Here is a 23,824-nt window from a genome sequence, read left to right on the forward strand (position 1 = left end):
CCAATTTTAATTTTACACGTCAATAAACCTAACATTGTCACGCAATCACATAAAATTGACACGTCATCAAGTTTTGTTCAGGGAGCAGCTGCACCATTTAATTTTTGACGCCGTAAGCAAAAATGATTAACTTCACCCGTTTCTTTAAAAGTTGGGATCATTTGTTACTTTTTAAAAAAGTTAGGACGATTTTGAACACAACCCGTCTTTCGAAGGATCAAAAGAGGTATTAAACCATATAAATTTCTAATGAATCTTTTTTTTCCTTCCTCTTAGTCTTAAAATACAAAGTGCACACACTATGTTTACAAACTTAGTTTCAAAATATATATCAGTAGTAGCATTGGCTTACTCCAAGTTGTGCCTTTTGGTTTTCTCTGTTATAGATCTTGGCCTAGACACCTTTCTTCAATGTATGTTTCTGAATACTCTTTTATATTGATAGAGACCTTATGCAATTAATGAGACAAAGACACTAATTTGAACATGCGAATGATGACTTTGGAAACCTATTTCGCAGCCATACCTAAACTTTTTAGTTGTGTCATACTAGAAATCTCTTGAGCATATACTCTTTCATGTTTGAAGATAACACTATTTCTATGTCTCCATATATTCCAAATTATAACTACCCACACATGCTTCCAAGCTCTATTGCCTTTGTTACTTACTTAAAATAGATTGAATTGTTGGTACTATACATTGAAAAGTAATACAATTATAAAAGTAATATGAAGACAACAAGGTTAAAATTGATTTTCTTCAGCATCCGATATGTATCTTTTTTTCCATTTTGTTAGTCTATTCCAAATCTTATTGAGAACACATTATTAGTATTTTTTTTTCTCACTGACAAAACCTAAACCTAAATAGGTGAAACATCTTAACATGTTTTTTTATGACTAAAATATGTTACATGGTGGGTTCACACATAAACAAAGTTTCGTTTGCAAATTGCACGTATTAACGTTATCTCCTTATGTCCTATCTTCACTCCTCAAACATATGTTTCCCAGATGTTTCTCTTACTGTATGTATTATGATTGTTAATAATTATTTTAAAAATTGCGTTCAAAATAATTTGTAATTCTTTGACAATATTAAAGTATCATATTATTAAAAAAAAAAACTCGTTTAAAGCTGGTGGGTGGAAGAAGCAGCATTGTGTAGAACAAAGTATAATAATTGGAAATAACCATGTTTTAACACTGCTCCATGCAATAAATAATTTAACATAAAGTTATGGGTTTTTGGATTCATTTTCAACATAAAGTTATGACTTTTTTACTTTCTTTTTTCTTATGATGCTTAAAAATAACCATGTTTTAACACTGCTCAATGCAATAAGTAATATAAGTTGAAGGAGATTTTGATACTACTAAATATAACCTCTGCTACGTTAGTGACAAGTAAAAAAATATCAACATTGAAACTCTAAATTTAAAGGAATTTAATTGATAAGCTACAACCTCATTTCCAGCATAAAGTTATGGGTTTTTGGATTCATTTTCAACATAAAGTTATGACTTTTTTACTTTTTTTTTCTTCTTATTATGCTTAAAAATATGTTCTTTCCACGTTCTTCTGTTTTAATTACGAGTATCTTAATGGTAACGTGGAATTAAGATTACCATTAAGATGTGAAGATTACCATTAAGATTTGAACCGGTTCGAAGGAGACAAATCCATGAGTGAACTGAAGAATGTCCATCTGAACCGGAGAATTGTGCAGATGTTGGCTCCCACTTCATGTTACATGTCCTTTAGCTTCTTTGAGAAACGTGCCTTGATGGGTTCAAATTTGGAACAGCCATGGATGATTTTTTATTTTTTTTATGAGAACCATGACTTGAAAGGGGGGATGAAAATAGACAGATAGGGGTTTATCAGTTTTTTGTTTGTTTCTCCATTCTTTGTTGTTTTGCTTTAAATTCTGAGTCCTTTATTTCATTCCCATGTGAGTGGGACAATTTCAGATCAATCATTCTGAAAAAAACTGCATGTTAGTATCATTTTAAAATATGTCTGCCCACTCATTTCTCTTCTTCGAACTGCCTTATTCAACATCCTAGATCACTAAGCAGAATCCTTATATACTATAATTTCATCTTTTTTTATAATATATATTTTTATTTTAGTTCCTTACAATATATAAATTTTTAAAATAACATACTATTTTCCTTATTCACTGAGGCCACACTTCGATAAACTGATGGTTTGCATATACTAAAGGAAGAGAGTGTTATAAATTATCTTTAACTTTAATTTGTAACCTATATAAAATGTACGAAAACAATATGAATAAATGACACACGTATGACATAAATATGCAATTTCTTAAGGCAACGAAATCCACGATATCAATAAATGAATCAGGCTCAAAAGTATCATATTAGCATTAACTTTTTTTGTATTATTATATGTACTTTTTTTTACAACGAAAGAAGTATATTTAGTCAAAATCCACATACAAGTGATCCAAAGTGTATGTACTATATACATAATTATTGTTAAGAGTGTCGAGATTTGGTATAAGAAATAATTAGCAAACCCTCGTTTTCCCGGTGGTTAAGGAACACAAAAGCTATGTATGTGTTAAGTATAGATAAATCATAGGCTCAATTATGCATATGAATAAGAAATAGTCATACGTACAATTATAAAGGATAAAATAATTTCTCTGGTGTTTCTTAATTAATTATAAGTGAAAGAGGATCAAATTATATGTATCTGAACAGACAATAATGCAAAGATGACTTCTTACCAATTCAAGAGAGACCAGTCATTTTCCGTCAATGTTTTATGCATGATTTTGAATAGCATCACTGGTTAAGAAGATTGGTCACACAAAGGATCTTTGGCGCCGATACGTTTTTCTTTTTTGTTTGAAAGTTAGAGGTGCGTATCCATCATACGGTACAACACAGCTTTCAGGGAACAGAACCAAACTATCAAATGCTTTGAAAATCAGAAGCTTTGTTCTAATGATTATCAAGCTGAGTTTTTACGCCACTAAATGTTGGAAGCCCTGACATTCGATTGAAAATATCACTATAAATAAGATTAAATTATAATATATATAATAAGTGAATACAAATTTCCCTGTGACTGATTATTGAACGAAGTATAATACTAAATATATTCCCGAACCGTACGTGTTTGATCAACGAACCTAAACTAAAACTAGGAGACTGATTTTTGAATACTTCACCAACTGTATTCCGGTCACTGAATTTTCTTACCTAGCGTGGCAAGGGCTTGATTGTGTAATGAAGTGCTTGGTGAGAAGTTGATGGTATTTCAAGTGGTTGGAAAAGGTGTTGATGCAAATACTCAAGTTAGCAAGTATTTTAGTAGAGTCATAATAATAATAAGTGAAGTGCCTCTCATACACATGCATGTGAAGTAGGTCTCAGACTTCCATGTTTTGCTAATTATAGGCCTTTATAACTATAAGACAGCTAAAATCTCATTGTGGTCAATCATTCTGGAACCTCATTACATTGATTCACGCTACATTATTCCATTCCCAATTCCAAAATTTGGCTTCACTGGTAGAAACCCTTTAAAAGTGTAGACTACTAAACAATGTGAAATTAGTAGTCTTTTATATATTTGACCTTCTTCAAGATCTTGGAATACTGTGCACAAAAAGGCTAAGTTATTTATTACTCTTGTATGTAAAAAGAAGAAAGGTAGGTGTGGAGGTTGAGACCCACGCTGCCAGTAGGTTCGACATTGAATCATCTTTGCACCTTGATAATAACAATGTAATGCTTAATTCAGTACAAGCTATAGCATTATACAAGCTATAGATTAAATCGGATATGGTTATATCAGGAACTACTAATGACAAATAAAGAACATGGGTCCTACCTTCTGCAACTTCTCACACACCTTCAACCAAACAGGTAATGTGCATGACCGTCTTAACTAACTAAACCTCTTACTTTTAATTTTTATACATGTACATAGTAAGATACACCTTGCAAAAATCATGCTCGATTAATGATACTTAAACTAATTAAGATGCTATAATCTTATCAGATTCTTATTACCAACTATAACTCATTGTCATATATATATAAATAATATAGGAGTAAATTTTTTTGTTGTGTTGAATGATAATGGCCTGGTACCATGATGAGAATCTGACACACCTTAATAACAATGTTGGAGCTGAACGTCATGAGTGAACAGCCATGATTGATTATTCCCTTGAACACATAATTGATCTATTCATGTTTGTGGCTATACAAAAATCCTTATTACCACACTCTCTTTACGCCATTGACGTTTTCTGTGACTCCATTTGATTGTGTGTGTGGTGTTAGGTCGCTATAATCATTGTGCCAACATTTTGTATGTACACGTGGAGGCCTTTAACAAGGGCCTTCTTCAATGGTTGAGTAAAATTCGGATGTCTTTAACACTACATTAGCTACCGAGCACATTTTAATTATGACAACCCAAGCCACAAATCTATTTCTCAAAAATACTTATAATAAATGGAGTTTTTTTGTATTCGTCAAACCAGTATAACGATGTCCCTGAACATTTCAAAAATACCTCATGCTATCCAATTAAAAATATCGGAGTTTTTTAGATCCTAATTAAATATGACAATATTTAATTCAGATTTTCAAAGATGAAAAAAACCCATTTTAATTCAACGATATTAATTAAATATGATACTGTCATATTAATTAAGATTTTAAAACTTATACAAATTTTTGATTATTTTTTAATAGATTTGTGTAACTTTTTATTTATATGTATAAATATCATTTTCATAAAATAAATTCACTTAAACATGTATAACTTTTTTTTATTCATTTTCGTTTTTTTTCCAATTTTAATAATGACAACAATATAATTTTCTATTCAATTTCCTAATATTTTTTCTATATGTAAATTATTTTTTGGGCTATTATTTCTTCCCATTAATTTCAAAGTTATTAATATATATTTCTATTAACCAAATGAAAATATGTTTTTTCTTTGAATACCTAATATTATTATATGATTTATTGAGCTTTTAAACACTTTTTAACCGTAATGTTACCGTAATTAAATTTCGGCAAAATCGTTTGACAAATTGAAAATTTATATCATAAAAAGTTGATGAAAAACAATAGTAAAGAAGAAAATAAACTAATAAAAAAAATGCTAAGTACTAAGGACAATAGTTAAGATATAATTAAAATAATATAAATTTATATAACGATTGATATATATATAATTTGATTATGGTTTATGATTATGAGCTCACAAGTTTAACTCTACTGGTCTTAATTGCCAGCATAGATATTTCTATATAATTATAGCAAAATTCTTTACATAGAAATATGACAAACAATTTAAGATTTAACTTATAAGGAAGTTAAAATTAATTAAAGCAAGAATTTTCAATGTTAGAGATTAGAGTTTGTAAAAAAAGCACTATTATTTAAGAAGGTCGATACTTTCGATATCATTAACCAAACTTGCTGCAATTTAAAAGTCAAAGATGTAAACTTAAGAAGATGACTTAATTTGTTAAATGAAAGAAAATTAAATGAATTTAACCTTAAAAGTTGAGAAAAAGCACGTTCTGAGGGAAAACGTGAGATTATTCGTAGACTTTGTGATACGATGATATAAAATAACGGAGACCCATTCCCACATGCAACCAAGGATTATAATACTAATTTTAATAATATAATGACTTAAGCAACAGATTAGGAATTACCAGTAATGTAATGTATTTGGAAATAAGAAGTCAGCACCATGGAAACAAACAAACCCGACCACCCTTTGAGTAGAGTGAAAAAAAGGAGAACATAATAAAAGAAAAAAAAAAAAGAAATTGGCAAACCAAACACGGTCTCCATCAACAAAACGACACCGTAGTTCGGCAGCTGTTCTCGCTTAAGTAACCAGAAAACGACACGCGGTTTATGTCTTCACCTTCACCTTCACTCTCCGCAACTGCATATCCATAAAACCGTTCCTGCCATGCCACTCCCTCGCAAAACCAAATAAACTCACCTGCGATGTTACCGGGAATTCCACCGGCTCCACCACCGGAAAATTAACCGATCATTCGCTGGGATCCTCACTGTAATCACAATGTCGTCGTCACCGCAGAACGTAAAGCAGAGAGTCTTCGCATGCCTGACCAAACTCTCCGACCGCGACACGCAGTCTCTTGCCGCTGCAGAACTTGAGTCCATCGCTCGGTGTCTCGATGCGGTCACCGTGCCAGCGTTCCTATCGTGCATGTACTCCACTGACGCGTCCGACAAGCCACCGGTCCGCAAGCAATGTGTGCAGCTGTTAGGGTTCCTGGCGGAGACGCATGGCAACATGCTCGCACCGTACCTGTCTAAAATTATCGGCAGCGTTGTGCGGCGCCTCCGCGACGCGGACTCGTCGGTGCGATCCGCGTGCGTGAGTTCGGTTGCGGCATTGTCGCGGCACGTCAGCAGGCAGCCGTTGCATTCGTTCGTGAAGCCGTTGGCGGAGGCGCTGTTCACGGAGCAGGACCAGAACGCGCAGGTCGGAGCCGCGCTGTGTCTCGCCGCTGCGATCGATGGAGCTCCGGATCCGGACCCGGCCAGGCTGGCGAAGCTCTTGCCCCGATTTGAAAAGCTTCTGAAGCGCGACGGGTTTAAGGCGAAGCCCGGGCTGTTGACGCTAGTGGGAAGCGTCGTCGCTTCCGGCGGCGCGTCCGGTCACGCGCCCTTGAAGAGTTTGGTTCCGTGCTTGGTAGAAGCGTTGAGCAACGACGATTGGGCCACGCGGAAGGCTGTGGCGGAGACTCTCGTGGTGGTTGCCAACGTAGAGAGGAATTTCTTGTCGGAGTTCAAGGCCGAATGTGTGAGAGTTTTTGAAAATCGACGGTTTGATAAGGTTTGTGTAAACTGTAAAGGGGTTTTATATTTCGTTGATGTTCATTTATGGTAATTTGAAAGTGAATTGAGAGTGCGTGGTGCTTTGTTCAGGTGAAGTTAGTTCGGGACGTTATGAATCAGATGATAGAAGCGTGGAAGCAGATTCCTGATGTTTCCGATGAAGTTACGCCACCCCCTAAATCGCAACCTTCTTCTAAAGGTAATTTGATTTTGAAGTTTTGGATTTTTAGTGTTAATTGGAGAATTCGTATACGTGAGTGTCAATAACGAAATAACTGATCATGTTATGTTCGCTTCGCTGTTGTGGATTTAAATAGAAAACATAATTAGATAAAAGCACGGGTAAGGGGAAAAGGTTATGATCAAAATACGGTTGTTCGATCTTTAGATAAACTCGAAATTTTTGTCTGCTATGATTTAGTGCGTATTGGGGAACTCGTTATAAAATAAGAAACCATGTCTCAGATATTGAAGCTAGGACCATTAGCTTCTATGTGAATGTGAGAAATCACAGTTGGGACTTGAACCAAACGTGGTATAATTAGGGTCTTCATTTGGCAACTTGCTCATTTGGTTGTACAACTAATTTGTTTTGTTGCATTGTCTTTAAGTGTTTTTCATACCTCTTTTCTTTCATGTCTCATTATTGATTCAGAGAATTCAAGTGATAGACGCTATCCTGCTGTCTCTCAAAATTCATGTAGTCCTGGTTCAGTGATGGCCAATCTGCGGAAGAAAAATACACCTTTTAGCAGATTCAGTCCAGCAGATAGTTCTTCTGCTAGCAGTGCCAAGACTAGGAGTGCTTCAAGTGGCAACAACAACAAGAGAATGAGTTCGATTGTTTCCCGAAAACTAAATCATAAGAATTGGGATACCCAAGTTGCTGTGGCTGATCAGGGAGGTCTTCAGGAGATGGATAGAATTGTTTTGGAAAGTAACAAAATGGATAAAAGCAGATTTTCAAAGCCAGAAATGAAAAGGGCACTGCTATATAGAGGTTCTGACGATAGAATACACAAGTATGGTGGGTCCAAAGCTGGATCTCGAGTGGTTCCATATCATGAAGAAAGTCAAGACTCAGTTCCTGTCAGCGATGTCTCTAAAGATCTGCATAGGAATGACAAAGAGAGTGAAGATTTATCGCTGATCCGTGATCAGCTACATCAGATTGAGAAGCAGCAGTCAAGTTTACTCGATCTTCTGCAGGTTTGTTCCCAATGCTTAGCATCAAGTTCCCTCAATAAATTCTTTTATCTGTGACGCTTATTTTGCAAATTGCTAGAAGGAAGGCCGGTTATACTGTTATTGTGTTCAAACTTCATCCTTTTTTCTCCTTTTATGCACATGTAGCATTTGTGCCATTATGACAAACATCTCCAACATGCTCCTCCATATTGTCACAGAAATTTATGGGGAGCTCACAAAATGGAATGCGTTCTTTAGAGACTCGTGTGCATGGCCTTGAGTTGGCATTGGATGAGATCTCTTATGATTTGGCTATATCAAGTGGAAGGATGACTAAATCTGATGTTCATGGCAACACATGTTGCATGCTACCTGGAACAGAATTTTTGAGCTCCAAATTTTGGAGGAAAACACATGGTCGGCATTCTATCCCACGGTTCTCTAGATCAGGTGGCACTTCATCACTTGCTGCCACGAATTACCAAGCCGACAAGAATAGTGAAACCAAGTTGACAAACCATAGATTTAGGCCTGATGGAGGATTCATCACTAATCCACTGGCAGAGATTCATGCAGATTCAAGGAATTTTGCTACATCGGAGCTAGTTTAAAAGTAAGTTAGCTTTCTAAATGCCACTGTCAACATTCGCGTGTGATGTTAGATTATTGAAATGCCAATTGATGGCACTCTTACTCGTTTATTCTTTTTTCCTATTACCCATATTTCTTATTACTTGCAGATGAATGCACAATCTAGAATGCAAGTTTGATCTTTTCATTCTCTCTCAATATGGAAGGACCCCCTTAATGGGAATTACAATTCAATCAGAATATCTAAATTTGTGCCACTCGAATTCCATCTGGTCTTGTTCCAGTTGAAGAAAGGCGTGAGCGGGCTAGACCATATATTCTACGTCGCAGCGCAGAATTTCATTTGCATATTCGTGATAAATCTTTGGACAAGAACAGCAAATTGGAGTGAGTTCGCGACTAAATACCACACTATTTTAAATAAGGTTGATTTTGTATATGTACAGAGAAGTGATAGGCTGCTCTTTTTTTTTTTAATTTTATGATTAAGTATTGTGTTGCATAATGTCTTCGAGTTATGTTAAAGGTTCTCTACACTGGCATGCACTATCGGCATTTCATCATTGGATAACATTGTTTCTATTCTTGTCTCTTATACTTCATGCTACTATTTGTTTAGCACCTTATTGGAAAGGATTCAACAATAAGATTCTCATGTGCAAAAATGGCCATCCCCAGCGCTTTCTAGGTTGTCGCTTCGATATCCTATTACTTAAATGATCAGTGCTCAGACACCGTTAGGTATTTTTTAAAAGGAAATATTAATAATGGACAAATGTTCCTAAATAATAGTTAAAAGTACTGTTAACATGCATAACCTAACGAGTTTGTAAAAAAACAGATTTAAAATGAACTTAAATATGGAAACGATTTAAGTTACTGCAACTATTTCATATTTATGACATGTATAAATATAAAACATGTATAACCTAACGATCAATGCAGGTACTTCATGTTTATGACAAAATGTCTCTTAAATAGAATATAATTTCCTATGGCAACTATTTCATGGAGCCTTGGGCGAGGATATCATAACCAATCTCTATCCAATAATATGACTCTTACAAATTTCAAGCTTCTACGAAAAAAAAAATCAATTTGCAACCAAACTCCAAGAAAATGTGCCAAGCGTGTTTATGAGAATGCCAATTCTTCAATTAGAAGATGATGACGGTATTGCTTCCATGATGGATTACCATGTACAGTATCCTTACTTGACTTCAGTGGAAATGCATATCAAGGCAGGAACAAGTGATAATATGCGAATGTTGAAGTTTGTTTCCTCTACTCTACCCTAAACCATTTAATACTAATTACATTGTATTAGTTATTCTGACTGCTCCTTTTAGCTTGAGTACCTAAAAGAAATAACCACTTAAAAGAAAGGAACTTAAACGATGTTGACGGTGATTATGCGTAAGTTCTAATAATTGTAATCTAGAGTTCTGGATTCTTTTAATCGTATCAGAGAATTCTCCCTTCACGTAAACTGGAGTTCGAATTTAAATGTCGGATTGAAATTTCTAATAAGTTTATATGAAGTGTGCTAAGTGGGAAACAAAAGCAGTCTAAACCATTACTATTTGATTAAAACGTCAGAATTACAAGATTGGGGATTTCAAAATAGAAGACTGACAAGTAAAGTGCCCTAAATATAACAATAGTAGTAATTGTAAATTCAAAGTCAAAGAAAGCAGTTACACTAGAAGACATAAGGAGTGTAAATGTCAACTATTATCTGCTTACACTTTTGTTTGGAGATGGTTAAATAAAGTTGCAATACGCCAATATGCTTCATAATTTAGTTCGCGCTCTCTTCTATCCGTTCAGTAACTACAAACACAATATATAAATTACATATATTATAAGATTACGAGTTATAATTACACTGAATAATCAACTGTTAAAAAGTATAATATATGTAAATATAATAATGAAACGATCACATTCTTGACTGCTAATATTTTACTAAACTTCTATAATTTTAGGCTTTTCTTAACAGTATGGTACAATTCCACTTCAAAATTACATAAATGATACACCTCTTGAAAACAATTACAGAGATAAATAATGTCAAACTAGTACTAGAGAAATCGTGGTTCAGCTACACAACTTGTAACTTGTTAAACTGAAATTCTTTTAAATTGCACGATTATTGTGTTAGGAATAATGTTGTAACTTGTGAAACTGAACTTCTTTTCAATTGCATGATTTTTGTGTTAGGAATAACGTCGTATAGTCTAACACGACTTTGTAAATGTGTTTCAGTTCATTTAAATTAAAGTTAGGGAAGTGACACAACTTAATTTAATTTTCATTGAAGTCGATAGGGGTGTCACGAATTTAGTTTGCAGAGTGGTGCTGTTATGGTTGCATGGATAAGCCGTGGAGTTATGGGACTAGGGTGGGACGACTAGTAAGGAGAAGTATGGAGGGGAAGGAGGGGATGAATTAAGCTTGATGATTTCATTGATGTGTCTAGGAATCTCTTGGTAATTGGAGGAGACGGTGGGATCAAAATTAACAAGTTCTGCCATTCTTCACAACTTTAGCTCAAATACATTAAGTGGAGACGACCATGCGATTTATCGCTAACATAAAAGTCATACCACTAAATCACAACTTCTTTACAACAAAATCATCATACATGTCAGCTTCACAAAACTTATCTCTTCACAAGACTCGTCTCCAGTAAACTATACTGTAAAATGGCCCATCAACATTATTAACACTGGTGTGTTGGATCTTAATTAAGCTGTTATTAAATAAGTGTCAATCTTCCAAATATTTAAAAATAAAGTTGTTTCCAAAATTAAAAGTAAAGTAAACTATATTTATGTAAGTTGTAAATTATTAAAATAAGACTGAAAGAACTGTTGATATATAATTAACTCTTTTTATAAACTCGTCAAAATAATAAAGCTTATGTTATAAACTCCAATAACATAAATAAGCTCTTTTATACATTCTTTTAATGAATCAAACAAGACAGTTATTATTTAACCAAACAAGATTTACTCAATTATAACTTGTTTATGACTTTATTTTTATTTTTTTACTAATTTTTAATTTAAATAATATTTTGCTTATTGATTGAGTATTTGACAAATATCTTTACGATAAAATATAACTTTAAATTTATTAAGATAGCTTGAGATAAAATATAACTTTAAATTTATTAAGATAGCTTGAGATTGGAAAAGAAATCTTTCTTTATGTAAAGAGGGGACTTCTTTGAACAAAATGTAAACAAATTTATTTAGAATACAACTTTTAAAAATTAATGTTAATAAAAAAAAGTATATATCTTAGACGACAATAAACATTAAAAAATGTTTCAAATAAAAATAATGAATAAAAATACAACTATCTAATATACATTCAAATCGTATTAAGTGAAAGCCATTATTATTGTATAAAATGAAAAGCATATATAAGTTACAAATTAGTTAATAGTTAAATAAATAATCAATTAAAAATTCCAATGTATTTTTTTCTGAATATTGACCATTCAAATATGACCTAAAAAATGTAATAGACTATAATTGTACTTCTAACATATGTATGTGATACGTTTCTCTTTCTATATATTGTGTTCTCTTACAAACAAATGTAAAACCTACAAAATTTAGATGAGACTCATTTAAACTATGAAGTCTAACAATATGTTTTAATCTGTTTGTTCATAATGAGTACTTAATGAGATGAACCCAAATAATTCACCAACATCTAAGGTGATCCCTACTCAATATATCTCCATTATGGGGACGGATTCAGTGATTTTTTCCGAAAAAAAGTCACTAAATCCGTCCTCCTCCGTTATCCACCATCTTAAGTCATCGTATATGACCAGAAATAGATTCCAGGGATTCTTAAGACACATATAACACGTGAACAAATAATTATGTATGAGCACAATCTATCAAAAACGACTATCTCTCTATGTTAATTAAGAGAGTTATACTCATCATTTACCATTCAATTATTGGCCAACTAAGTGAAAAAATATAAGAAAGAAACTCACATTACATTTCTACACAACATGATTTGAAATTCAAGAAGGTGGGCTTATGAGATCAAATCACGGTGTCTGCTCATCAGCATCTTGTTTGACAAGTTTCTGCAGAAAAGCACCAAGTGACCAACATTAGGAAAAGTCGTAAAGATATATCTGCTTGAGTACAATTGACTGTAAAACCATGGCATCATAACTAAATCGACAATATCAACCAACACAGAAATTAAAATTAGAACTACATTTTTCCAGCATACTCAGTGACACGGAATTCACTTCAACCAAAACAATCATAACACATTGCATACACAGAAAAATGTGGAAGATCGAATAATCAGAACAGACAACAACATCATCATATAATACGAACCAACAAAATAAATTAAGTCTCTCCCTATCCTGAAAAAGCTACGAAATACGTCTCAGAATTTGAATAAACGATAATTGCACGTAACAGGAACGATCGAGGAAAAGCGAACACGAGACTATGGTAGATTTTAGACAGCAGAGAATTGAAGCACGAAAGGTTAATTGATTGGACATAAGAATCAATTGAATTGAAACGAATAATCATAATTCAAAGTCACAAACCATAAAACCTAGATCTATCGAAATAAGTAATGAAAAATACCGATTTTAAATAAACAAAGTAAACACAGAGATTACGAAAAATAGGAGGTAGAAAGAGAGAGGCAGAGGGTACAGTTTGAGCATTGTGCCAAGAGAGGCCTCTGTAAACGTTGACGGAAAAGGTTGCGGTGAGGTAAATGGTGGTGAATCCGAGAGCGGCCGTGAAAGTCTTGAAAGCATAATCGCCAACCTTACCTGCTATTCCCATTCTCACCCAATTCTACTAACTAGGGCTTACTCACTTCCTGCACTATAATCAGTTTCTCTATTCCTATAACTTTTTTTCTTTGGAGAAAATATAATAATACAGAAATAAGGTAATTATTTTTTATAATTTATAATGAAAACACATGTATTCACTTTTCTAATAACAAAAAATAATAAAATTATAATTATAAAAATAAATATAAATAAATTTTTACAATTTAATTATAGATTATTTATATTTATTTTGTAAATGATTTTTATTTATTTAATTTTCAAAATCAATTAAATTTAAAAATAAGTTAAATATAAATCAAACAATGATAGAAGTAAGAGAGAAAACAAATAGACACTAAAAAGGAAAATCCTTGATAAATATTGATGTATTCACATTCTTTTATTATGACAAAAAATAATAAAAATATAATTACAAAAAAAATAATAGTTATAATTGTATTGCAATATTTTTTTATTTTATAAATAGTTTTTTTTTATTTTAGAAAAAAAGTTAAATAGTTAAATTAAAAAAACAATTAAATAAAAAAGATAAAATTCAAAAGAATAATTACTTAAAAAATAAAATGGAAAATACTTATTTAAATTTTAAAAAAATACTTATTACAGTATAAGATTGGAATATATATATATATATATATATATATATATATATATATATATATATATTAAGAGTGAAATTTTCTTACATTATAGTATAATTGTAAAATATTTAAATATTTCTATTGACATATTTAATTTAGCTTTTTCTAAAACACATATGTTAGTTTAATTTAAAAATAATAATTATAGATATTTAGGAATAAGTATATCTTAAAAAAAAAATTCAAATGGCTTATAGCACTTCTTTAAAATAGTCATATTATTACTAACACTACTCTTTAAAATAGTGATGTTACTAGTACAAATAAATTCTACTTTTTCGAATTATTTTTGCATAAATTTTCCATAAATTGAGATGTATATATAAATATTGATCATATCTTGTTTTGTTTTCGATTAGGTATAAAGATAAAGATAGAGTACATATATCTACTTTATCTTGAACTTTATACGTATCATAATAATCACACTTACCTTTATCTTTACATTTGTTGAAAGAGAAAAATTGATCGGTCTAAATTGAAAGGTTCATCTCAGAAATTGATCTTATTATCTCAATTCTTTAATAAGACAAATAGAAAAATATAACTCAGAGAAAAAAATCAAACAAGTCTAGAAAAAATGATTTCTATAAATAGTATGTTTTAAAACTACGATATCCCTTTATATCAAAACTACTTATATCGAAACTTTTTAATATTAAAATAATCAAGTCTCACTAATTTTAAATCATTATCATTTCGCAATTCCTAACATAAAACAATAAATAAAAGATAAATTTATAATATTATTATTGATGATAAATATTTTTCTATTGTAATCTTTTTATAGAAATCATAACAAATTTAATTTCAAATTATATTAAAAAATCATAAATTGCTTTTTGTTTTATTTTTTCTTTTAAAGTAATTAACTTTTAATTCCGATTCTCTTAAATAATTATTTTAAATTACTTTCCCATAATTTTATTTTTTTCCTCCCCATTGAAAAAAAAGAAAATACAGAAAATAAAAGACTCTTTTACTGTAAGTGAGTCTACTTAAGTTTTTTTAATATATATATATATATATATATATATATATATATATATATATATATATATATGAATTTGAATAATACACACGAAAATAAATTTATTTGTCATATATATATGTATATAATTTTTTTGGTGATAATTTTATTTTAATAAGAAAACTAAAGCATAATGAATTATTTAAATACAAAAATTAAAATGAAGTGAATGTAATACTTGATGATTAATTAAACATTTTCAATAGTATCCTCTTTCTATCGATATTCCACCTAAATATGTAAATTAGTCACAGCTACATTAACAATATTCTTTTTACAAGATCATGTTATTTTGATATTTTATGTAATTGACATTTTTTTCAGTAAATGTGTATAACTTAAAAGATAAATAAAATGAGAAAGTAAACAACACCTCACGAGAAGGAAGGAGCGCAAGGGGAAAAGAAACGAAGAAGGTAAAACTAACAGAGACTCACATTCAACTCAATTTTTACTATTTAGTTAACCGAGGAGACTCCAAAAAGTAAATTTTAAATTTTATTCAATGATATAAATGAGTAAATTATTTGCGTGTTATAAACTCAACAAATTAAGTATATCACTAAATATTTTGTTGTACTGACAGAATTACGTAAAATTATAATAATTTCAACATTGTCATTTTTACCCCTAGAATAGTAAGCATCAAGTGTTTAAATAATACCTTCATTGGTCTTTAAAACTAACATCATATTAGTTATTGATGGTAAAAAGAATCTAGTTCAATCAAGAAACAGGTGGGAATTGTTATAAACTTTGTATGTTCTCTTTACACCCATAAAAGAATTAGCTCAATTTCTGAATTACAAAAATAAAGATTAAAATGACCAGCATTTAATCAACAACTTTAAGAAATATAATGCCTTTTGTTTTAATTTTAAGGTTTAATACATTAGTCCTTATTATTGTGATTTTGTTCAAATTTGTCTTACCTTTTAAAAAATTTCAATAAATTCTCATATTTCGTTAAAAATAGTTCAAAATGGTATATTTGAATGTGTAAATTTGAAAAAAAAATTATAACGACGTGAGCAAGGTTTAACCGAGGGTTAAATCAAATTACCCCGACCTAAGAATCTTATCACGATTTCTGGATTGAACAATCTGGTGAAATTGGTTTTGTAATCACTATGACATGGTGATTCCTTGAAGGTGAAATTAGGAGAGCGTATGTACGTGAGGTAAGTGTTGCTAAGCCTAGCTTACTTACTTGATATTCTTGTTGGTGGATTTGGAGGTTAGGGTTTAAGTTCGTTTTTTTGTTAAATATACCTATTTTGTTTGATTCATGATGTTTTTGGGTATAAATTTTGTAATGATACGTTATTTGTCACAATGTTCACCGCAATAACAACACACAGTTCCAACTAACAAAATTATCTTTTACTCTAACTTTTTGATTAAAATTTTCATATCACATATCCTCCTCCTTTGTCTGACAATTTCACATCTTTTTCTTCAATCTTTTCTTCATTATACCACTTGAAAAAGTTATAGCACATTCCTCTTGAAAATCCACCCTGTTATTCACCAAACAAACCTCACTAACCCTAACCCTTTTCTTTTACCCAATAACTTAAACTTTAAACATTTCCACCAAGTCAATTCACTTCACATTGTCACATAATCAATAAGTGCACAGATCATTCAGTTTTTACCACAGAAACAATTGCACCATTATGCATAAGTCAAAAAGACCATTTTGAATTATTTGTAATGAAACATGGGATCTTATTGAACTTTTTTAAAACTAAGGATGACTTTGAAAAAAAACCCCAAAATTAAAGACCAAATTATATATTAAACCTAATTTTAAAACCCCAAGTGCCTGAAACTCGCAATAAAAGTTCAAAAATCAACATAATGCATTTTTAGATGCTCGAATCACGCAATTCTTTTCATAGGCAACGGTCAGCAAAACAAACATAGAAGGAAAACGAAAAAGTACACCCGGAATTAAAAAACAAGATTAAATATATAAATATATTTTGAATTCTTCAGTGTAAAATTGAGATAATTTTATATTCTTAAACTTAATTTGAATAAATATAATTATTTCAACCCACAATTTAATTGACATTTGATTAAATTGCACTAAAAATGTAAACAATTCAAAATTTAACAGAAACATATAAACATATTTGATATGTAAAAAAACTTTAACATAATTAAATTAAAAGAACTATATTAATTTAATTTTAAAATAAAAAAATAAAAAAATACATCTAAAACTATATTAATTTAATTTCAAAATTAAAAAATAAAAAATATGTCAAAATTTTGCAACTTTAGAAAACTAACATCATAAAAGCAAACATCACCAAAATTTGTATTGCAAACAGAACCCTACAAAAAGGGTAGCAATTATAATTTTATGTTTCATATATAATATGCCAGAGATTTCTAAGCTATGGATGAAAGAGTAATAGTTGATATATGGTTATAATATATAATATTAACACATTCCAGAGCTGTATGTAGGTAAATCGTCCTTCAAAACGCCACCTTCGGAAACAATTGCGCATTTGGACTGTGCTTTGTGTCCCTTCCCACCCATCCAACCAACTCATCATAAATAGATGGATCTACTACTGCCACCATTTCTTCTCAGACAATGATATAAGCTGCAAACCAAATCCAACAAATATATTAGCTTCATCCCTTTTCACCACTACCAAGTAAACCTTGTCATGATCACATCTAAAGCTCAAAACAACAATAATCAGAAAAAATGAGATTAGTTTTTCCATAACTAGTAAGAAAAAAAAAATCAAACTTTGCAAGTAGTATAAATCACACATGCAATGACAATATCTAACCTCACAAATGAGTGTTTATTTTTAATTGCAATTATACGGGAATATAATGAAGACTCAAGTGTCAAGGTCTTTTTGGGGAAGAAAATGCATAATACGTAAATTAAAGATTTCAAAAGCCTGCCACTTTAACTATAAAGAAGGCTGGTGCATCTTGAGTTCCATACTTAACACAAAAGTAATATTAAAAAACAAAAAAGACATGCTAGAAAGTAGAAACATAGAGTGAACCCAAATCATTGCTAGCATTTCATTCAAACAGTGCTGGCAATTTAAAGTAAACAGAGGGACAGAGTTTTTTTTTTGTAATAAACAAAGGATTTATTAACAAAGGATATATACAAATGGTAGACGATAAGAAATCCTCAAAAACTACTCAATCCGAAATTAACTCCACTCGAAATAAAAATCGTGAAAAACAAAAAGAAAAATAGCCGAATCATAGAACCAAGAAAGAGCTAGCAGTTTTTCAATGTTACAGACTAATACAAAACTAAGGAAACAGGATATTTAAGAATAGCGAGAAGTCAAGAACCAAACAGAAAAAGTCAACTTGCATTTGACAAAGTAAAGTTCTGAGCAAGGAGAAACACATAAATACTAAGATTTATGAGAGATTTGTTAGAAGTCCCACATTGACTAGAGATAAGGTCAATTTAAAGTATATAAGTGGGTACAAACCTCACCTTACAAGCCGATTTTGTGGGGTTGAGTTAGGCTTAAAATCCACTTCTTAATATAGTATCAGGGTCAGGTTAGATTCTATCCTAGCGAGATTTGTGTGGACATATTATTCCACCCGTTATCGGACCATTATCAGATCACCAATTAATGTCATATTTCGAGACAAAAATATTAGGTTTACTGTGTGATAATTACCTGGTCGGAATAAGTGAACCATATATGCCTGATGGGTAAAGTGTGCTACTAACAGTCAAAAGTTATCTATTCTAGGATCCATAACACTAAAAGGGTGTACATAATAGGCCAATGTGAAATAGACACACAAGACATTTATACATTGTAAAACTCGGTAAGTAGCATATATAGAAGTAAACACAATTAGAAGAAACATCACCAGAATAAATAATCATAGTCCAGAGAACTTGATTTCCATAAAGAGGAAGTGTTTTTCAATAACGAGAGCCATATGTCAATCCCAGAGAGATGGATGTTTCTCATACTAAAGATACGGGTACAACAAATATACTTAGAAGTACATGCAAAGAAGGTAAAGACATCCACCATTAATGATTAAAGGCCATAGTATAGAGAAACTATAGACACGCAATCACCACCACCAATCTAAGGCATAGTTGACAAGACAATAACTCAAGGGAAATGAAGTAAAAAAAAAGGGAACCGAGTCCTACACAAACCTCTAAAGCTTAAAGTAACTCAACTTTTCAATAGGCTTACCTTAATTGGAATCATCATCTCCAAGATGATGCCATGGCTGAGAAAGAGCAATGATAACAAAGGAATGAAGTCAAAACAAAAGGAAGATGGTACTACAAAATCAATTGAAAAATAGTAATATCTTATAACAGAAAAATACAAAATTGAGCTGTGAAGTGTGAAGTAGACAACATAAGAAATGGACGATTAAAGACTCATAATGCAGACAAGCTTGGCTAGAAAAATTGCTCTGGTAAAAGGGGTTTGATTGGACACTGGACAGCTTTTGAACCTCAAACCAAAGGGAGGCAAATGATTTTGGCTGTCTCTATTACCAGACCATAACCCTGGAGTCAAGAAAGAATCTCTGTACGATATTTGTCTACAGCCAGGTTCAAGTGATTCAATGGCCAAATTTCGTAAGCATTCGTAATTATATCATATGTACGGGTTTTTAATAAGAAGATTCATTGACTGTTCATTGGAATGCCACACTGTTTGTAAAAAATAAGATCAGTGGCTAGGGAAAAGAGGAATGTGAAGGACTTGAGGAATAGTTGAGAATTTCAAAACAAGTGTAATAAGAACTTGAGTAAAGTGAAGATCATCCAGCTCTAGAGTTCTCTTCACCAAGCAAGGAAGTATGATAAGAGTATAACAAAATTACCACTTAGTAGAACAATTTGTCCATTTCTAATTAGGTATATTTAAAATTAGCTAAATATTAGTCAAAGTGAACGGTTGTCTGCAGCTAGCAACCTAACTACTATAATGCTATGACCTTGTTTGAAAAAAAGAGTAGTTTATTTAACAGTGGTACACAATCAAATAGTACACACACACACATATGCCTGCACAAAACACTGAAAGATGGAAACAAACATTCACAAACTACCAACCTGGCGAGCAACCTGTGCCAGTCGTCGGCTGTCCCGAGATGATTCAGTCATTGTGCAAGATTTCTTAGGATCCACATGAGCATCTTGCTTCTCAGCACACTTTTCCTTTGAATCGGTATTATCTCGAGAGCAATCTTCATCACAGCTAACAGCCTCCTTCTTACGCTTTCTACAGAATGTGTACTTAAGAAACCTATCACTTGTCGGTCGATTAGAAACCTTTGCATCTACATCAGATACTTTTGGGTCCATTTTATCCCGTGACTCATTAGATGCTTCAATACTTTTATAAGCTGGAACCTCTACACTTTCAGCAGACAAACTATCTTGTCTTGTTAAATCTGATTTATCCATTGGTTCCTTGTCAGCTTTAGTTTTGCTCCGAGTGCTACAGGCTTCAAGTAATACTTCCCCATTTTCAGTATTGCTATGAGTTCTTGATTGCTCATTCATTGCAGTTGTGTCTGTGGGTACATCAGCAACAGAAGACGTTATATCCTTCTGAGTTTCATTTTCATCTACTGTTGAAGAACTCACCCTTGAGGGATCATCGTTATTCAATACAAGTGGAGAATGTTTTGCACAAGATAGGCCTGATTCTTTATTTGTTTCCTTAACCTGGTTAGAATGTAATCCAGATTTAGTAGCCTTCCTTTTCCCAAATCTTCTCTTTTTTCTATGAACTGGAGCTTTGACAAGGTCAACATCTGCTTTCACCACTTTAAGTTCATCTGGTTTCTCCTTTTCACAAATAATATCATCGCTGGCATTAGTTGACACAGTTGATACGGTCATCGCTTTACCTTCTTCATGCAGACTCACCAAAGTTTCACCCTCTACATTATCTAGGTTTCCTGAAACAGACACATTGGCATCAAAAAGGCTCCTTTCAAATGCATGTATTCTCTGAGTGCATCCATTTCTGTAGAGCTTGGGCTCTTTCCTCCTAATGACTATGGATGCAAAGTCTGGGTTATGAATGTAGCAGTTGTTTGTATGATCATGTGACCCACAGAACTTACTGCTATCAGTGGATCCATTTATAGTTGGCTTTCGGGTTTCAGAAACAGAGACCGATTCAAGCTGTAAACCAGGTGCAGAATAAATAGATCCATCATGATGATCAAGTCTGTTCTCTTGCAGAAAAAAATTTCCCTGAGCTATAATTTCATCTTCTTTGTTTTGCTCCACAGGGGGGTGCATTTGGTGTTTCATCATAGTCTCCAGCTCAGCCTGGGTTTCTCTCAACTCTGCTCTTAAGTCTCTAACTATTTCCTCGGCTTCCTGGAGCTGAGCTTCAAGCTCCTCAACTTTCTTCTGCTGATTCAATGACATCAGCTCTGCTTCAGTGACCTGCAAAGTGGTCATTCATTAGACACGGCAGAAGATGAGACCACACAAATTTGTTGGCTTCAGCTGTATTAGCAGCTAGGTTAGAATATTGAATTAATCTTATGTTAGCATGCAGCATGAGTAATGTTATGATGGTAGTAATCTTTCATTGTTGAAAAATCACTGCATTTGCTATGAGTTGAATTTACTTTAAAAATCTGAAACAATAATACAATGTATATTTCTTTATATGATTTCCCAGTAATAGAACAAGTTTAGCATTCAAAAATATGCAAGCATGAAAAGTATCTAGTAATAGTCTTGTCCCTGCATTCACAATCAAGTCCGCTTCATCCTCTAACTAGATGTGGTAAATTGATGGAGCATTAGGCAATTACAGAAGTACCAGTGGATACCTCTGACACCAAGACACGATTATATCACATACTTTATCAAATGTGTATTGATTGCATTCCTTTAATAACCACGACAAAATGTCACAAAAACAATAGTCAATCCCTTTTATTTTTAGCAAGAATTTTCCGACAAACAACCCTGTGTTTCAGAGATGAAAATAAAACAAGAGTCAATGACCCGAATCTTAAAAGACAACAACAATGTGACAGTTCCGAAGAACTCTTACCCCAGGTTAAAATGTCTGACACCAACCATACCAATGGTATCACAGAATGAACTGAAACAATACAAGCATAACCATTACAAAGCAACCCACATTTAAGCAATTGAAGATGTTTCAAGAACTCAACGAAAAAGTAACGCGTTTCCGTTATCTACAATTTCCTTTCTTCTCCCACCCACATGCTAAGAATTTTTACATTGAACTCATCAAACTGATGCAGGCAATTAGCCGGCAATCCGAACTAACACAGTGAAACGGGAATCTCGAAACATTACTGATTACTAATCGAGAACAAAGCCATACACACAAAACCACAATCACGAAGCATGAGTAGGGTAACAAACTCCAAATCAAACACACCAATTTCAAAAAAAAGCAAAAACGAAGCGTAAAAGGGCAAAGAAAGAATCTTTTTATAAAAGGAGACCCCTTTGCAAGAGCGTGATTTTCAAACCTTAGAATCGAACATTTGTTTGAGCCTGAGCAGCATTCGAAGTGCTTCTTCCTTGGTAGAAACAAGTTCCTGCTGAAAGCGCGAGGCTTTACGCTCCGACACCATGATTCGCGCCGCTGCCTCCTTCGCCGTGTTGAGGATGATATCGGCGTAAGCCTTCTTCAACGCCGTCAATTTCTGATCAAAAACACAAAACACCCAATGAAAACCCAAAACACCAAACGCACCATAAATCACAAACGACCGTCCCCATTACCATGAACCCAGAGAACAATAAAACCAAACCGATTTTCCTCGTAGAAAAGAGAACAATAAAAAACAGAAAACGACAAAACCGCGGTAGGCGGCGGGAGAAGCAGTTGAAAAGGGTGAGCGGAGCAACAGAAGGGTAAGCTATACCTCGGAATCCTCCATTGTTGTCTAATGCATCCAGGAGTGGGTGTTAGGTGATTCGGTTGAGTTGAGACCAAACCGAAGAACAGGAACAACAACAACGGAAACAAGTGAATGATGATGCGATAGGAGTTTGTTTCTGTTTTTCTTTCTTCCCCTCTTCACAGTGGGAGCTGTGTGTCTGTTAGGAAGTGAGAGCGAAATGACAAGATTGTCCTCCGCGTAATAACATTACACTCACCATGTCGCAATCACAAACCGTAACACGGGAGCGGGGCCCGTTGATCTCTTCGCCTCCCCGTTATATATTTTCTACAGTGGGCCCCTACTCTGCTCCACCACCTCCATCTCAGAATGGTGACGTGGACCGCTTCATCAAACTGTAACTACTAGAGCCTTAAACGCCCACGTTTTTAGTTTTCGTCTTTTTAGGTTTCCTTTCAACGCAAAATCCACCTTTTATCTTATTGGATTCTTAAAATAAATATTTTTGAAAAATCCTTTTACCTAAATTGGGAACATTATCATAGGCGAAATCACATATTCTGCATCTTCTTCCTTTTTTTTTCAATCATAAAAAAAGACTGACAGAATTTAAAAATAATAATTATAAGTAGAACATAGTATTTTCATGTTTGCATTAAAAAAACAAATTAAACTTTTTCTTACAATTAAAAAT

The 23,824-nt window shown here is 32.6% G+C and overlaps 2 protein-coding genes and 1 long non-coding RNA gene across 5 annotated transcripts; 1 reads left to right on the forward strand and 2 right to left on the reverse strand.

Moving 5' to 3' along the window:
• Window positions 1-3,338: 3,338 nt before the first annotated feature.
• Window positions 3,339-4,432, reverse strand: LOC148206945 (uncharacterized). Its single transcript, XR_015786644.1, has 2 exons — window positions 4,161-4,432; window positions 3,339-3,755 (listed from the first exon to the last, which is right to left on the reverse strand). It is a non-coding gene; the product is annotated as an uncharacterized LOC148206945 (long non-coding RNA).
• A 1,359-nt stretch (window positions 4,433-5,791) lies between these two features.
• Window positions 5,792-9,270, forward strand: LOC124826648 (TORTIFOLIA1-like protein 3). Of its 2 annotated transcripts, XM_047299538.2 has the most exons (5): window positions 5,799-6,894; window positions 6,987-7,095; window positions 7,552-8,105; window positions 8,303-8,697; window positions 8,825-9,270. In XM_047299538.2, the coding sequence occupies exons 1-4, from the start codon at window positions 6,112-6,114 to the stop codon at window positions 8,693-8,695; spliced, it is 1,839 nt and encodes a 612-aa protein (XP_047155494.1). In that variant the 5' UTR covers window positions 5,799-6,111; the 3' UTR covers window positions 8,696-8,697; window positions 8,825-9,270. The 2 variants fall into 2 exon arrangements, with proteins under 2 accessions (XP_047155495.1, XP_047155494.1); XM_047299539.2 differs by lacking the exon at window positions 8,825-9,270 and having other exon boundaries at window positions 5,792-6,894; window positions 8,250-8,480.
• An 8,248-nt stretch (window positions 9,271-17,518) lies between these two features.
• On the reverse strand, window positions 17,519-23,355 carry LOC124826649 (uncharacterized). 2 transcript variants are annotated; one of them, XM_047299541.2, is made up of 5 exons: window positions 23,152-23,355; window positions 22,753-22,929; window positions 20,327-21,679; window positions 19,449-19,485; window positions 17,519-17,837 (listed from the first exon to the last, which is right to left on the reverse strand). In XM_047299541.2, exons 1-4 carry the CDS (start codon window positions 23,164-23,166, stop codon window positions 19,450-19,452), a joined length of 1,581 nt encoding a protein of 526 aa, XP_047155497.2. In that variant the 5' UTR covers window positions 23,167-23,355; the 3' UTR covers window positions 17,519-17,837; window position 19,449. The 2 variants fall into 2 exon arrangements, with proteins under 2 accessions (XP_047155497.2, XP_047155496.2); XM_047299540.2 differs by lacking the exon at window positions 19,449-19,485 and having other exon boundaries at window positions 23,152-23,352.
• Between the last annotated feature and the right edge of the window lie 469 nt (window positions 23,356-23,824).

The sequence above is a fragment of the Vigna umbellata genome, chromosome 1, assembly GCF_029865625.1.
Source record: "Vigna umbellata cultivar VRB3 chromosome 1, Vumbellata_1.0, whole genome shotgun sequence".
In the NCBI taxonomy this organism is placed as follows: Eukaryota; Viridiplantae; Streptophyta; class Magnoliopsida; order Fabales; family Fabaceae; genus Vigna; species Vigna umbellata.

Excerpts from the sequence above, each read along its gene's own strand:
- LOC124826649 (XM_047299541.2), bottom strand. Across the intron at positions 21,680-22,752 it reads AACAAATGTTCGATTCTAAG|GTCACTGAAGCAGAGCTGAT; the intron begins GTTTGAAAATCA and ends ACCACTTTGCAG. Across the intron at positions 19,486-20,326 it reads TGGCACAGGTTGCTCGCCAG|CCATGGCATCATCTTGGAGA; the intron begins GTTGGTAGTTTG and ends GCTCTTTCTCAG.
- LOC124826648 (XM_047299538.2), top strand. The coding sequence starts at position 6,112 with ATGTCGTCGTCACCGCAGAACGTAAAGCAGAGAGTCTTCGCATGCCTG. Across the intron at positions 6,895-6,986 it reads AAAATCGACGGTTTGATAAG|GTGAAGTTAGTTCGGGACGT; the intron begins GTTTGTGTAAAC and ends TGCTTTGTTCAG. Across the intron at positions 8,106-8,302 it reads GTTTACTCGATCTTCTGCAG|AAATTTATGGGGAGCTCACA; the intron begins GTTTGTTCCCAA and ends ATATTGTCACAG.